Source organism: Camelina sativa, chromosome 16, assembly GCF_000633955.1.
Source record: "Camelina sativa cultivar DH55 chromosome 16, Cs, whole genome shotgun sequence".
In the NCBI taxonomy this organism is placed as follows: domain Eukaryota; kingdom Viridiplantae; phylum Streptophyta; class Magnoliopsida; order Brassicales; family Brassicaceae; genus Camelina; species Camelina sativa.
Genome location: NC_025700.1, coordinates 9,959,419 through 9,960,790, shown reverse-complemented (window position 1 = coordinate 9,960,790; position 1,372 = coordinate 9,959,419). Strand labels below are relative to the sequence as shown.

Below are 1,372 nucleotides of genomic sequence, written 5' to 3'. Positions count from 1 at the left end.
TATGGATGTTTCATATTCTTTTAAATCCTTGTGCCAAATGGTGATTTAGATCTCTACTTCCACTACTTGGATAAATACAATTAATTTTCATTTAAGGAAATTCCTTTTCGTGTCTTCCTAAATCAAATCCTATCTTATTAGTACCGGAAGTAATTACCGAATCAAACAGTAGCCTTAAAGTTGATTTTTTTGTGGAAAGGTCATGGACGTGCTGATGTCCTTACAAGGTTCGCAATTGGAAGCGGACGATCCAACAACAAGCTACATGTTACAGGCAAGTTTCAGAACTTCAAACCTGAATTAAAGATTTAATGTCTTTTCTGTTGTTCATCCATTGGAAGCTTAGCGGGAACGTGAATTGAAATTTCTTCTGATTGATCTAATTAATACATATGCAGGCTTGGGCTAGACTCTGCAAATGCCTTGGACAAGATTTTATTCCTTACATGAGTGTTGTTATGCCCCCTTTGCTTCAATCAGCCCAGCTCAAGCCAGATGTTATCATTTCATCTGCAGATTCAGATGCAGATATTGATGACGACGATGATAGGTATGACATGAAATATTTTCCTATTGTATACCTCAAGAATATTTATATATTGTGGAAGACGTTGCAGAAGTATAATTTTTAATTTCAAAGTTATAAGCACCCACTCTATCCATTTAACTGACAGACCTGCTAATCAATTATCAGTTCATTAGCTTTCCGTTTTATTTTCCCTCTTTATCCCTTGCTGGGACTTTCCTAGTTTCCTTTTGGTTGCATTCTACCTTTTTCCCCTGTTTCGTTTCCCATTTTAGATTAAATGTCAACGTTTGGTAAATGGAACTTGATTTGGTATGCAAGCAACCTTTTGATTGGATTCACATTTTCAGTTAAAGCATTTTACTCGAGTTGGATAGCTGTTTGTGGTATTCACTTTGATGTGGTTTTATTTCCTATTTCAGCATTGAGACCATCACTCTGGGTGACAAGAGGATAGGGATCAAAACTAGTGTGTTAGAGGAGAAAGCTACTGCCTGTAACATGCTGTGTTGCTATGCTGATGAGCTAAAAGAAGGGTTTTTCCCTTGGATTGATCAGGTATGGCCCTTGTACTCTGCTAACTTTCAGAGTACGGAGTTTCATTGGCTTTCATGGTTCTTATACTGTTTTGGAAAAACAGGTTGCTCCTATTTTAGTTCCTCTTCTCAAGTTTTATTTCCATGAAGAAGTTAGGAAGGCTGCAGTATCAGGTGTGATTCTCGAGCATCTTTGTTGTCTATGTTTTCTTGGGTTTCAGTTATCCTTCTCTGTGTTTCTACAATGAGGGCTTCAGTCACATTATCGAATTTTGTGGCGGCTAGGTATGCCGGAGTTGTTACGCTCAGC

At 37.8% G+C, this 1,372-nt stretch overlaps 1 protein-coding gene across 1 annotated transcript in view; it reads left to right on the top strand.

Annotated features, from left to right (window-relative positions):
* Positions 1 to 1,372, top strand: part of LOC104787309 (importin-5) — a gene marked incomplete in the record, with an annotated part of 8,755 nt that overhangs the window by 3,947 nt on the left and 3,436 nt on the right. The window contains 4 exon segments of the mRNA XM_019238317.1: positions 200 to 274; positions 399 to 550; positions 949 to 1,084; positions 1,167 to 1,236. Of these exon segments, the coding sequence (XP_019093862.1) occupies positions 200 to 274; positions 399 to 550; positions 949 to 1,084; positions 1,167 to 1,236 (433 nt within the window).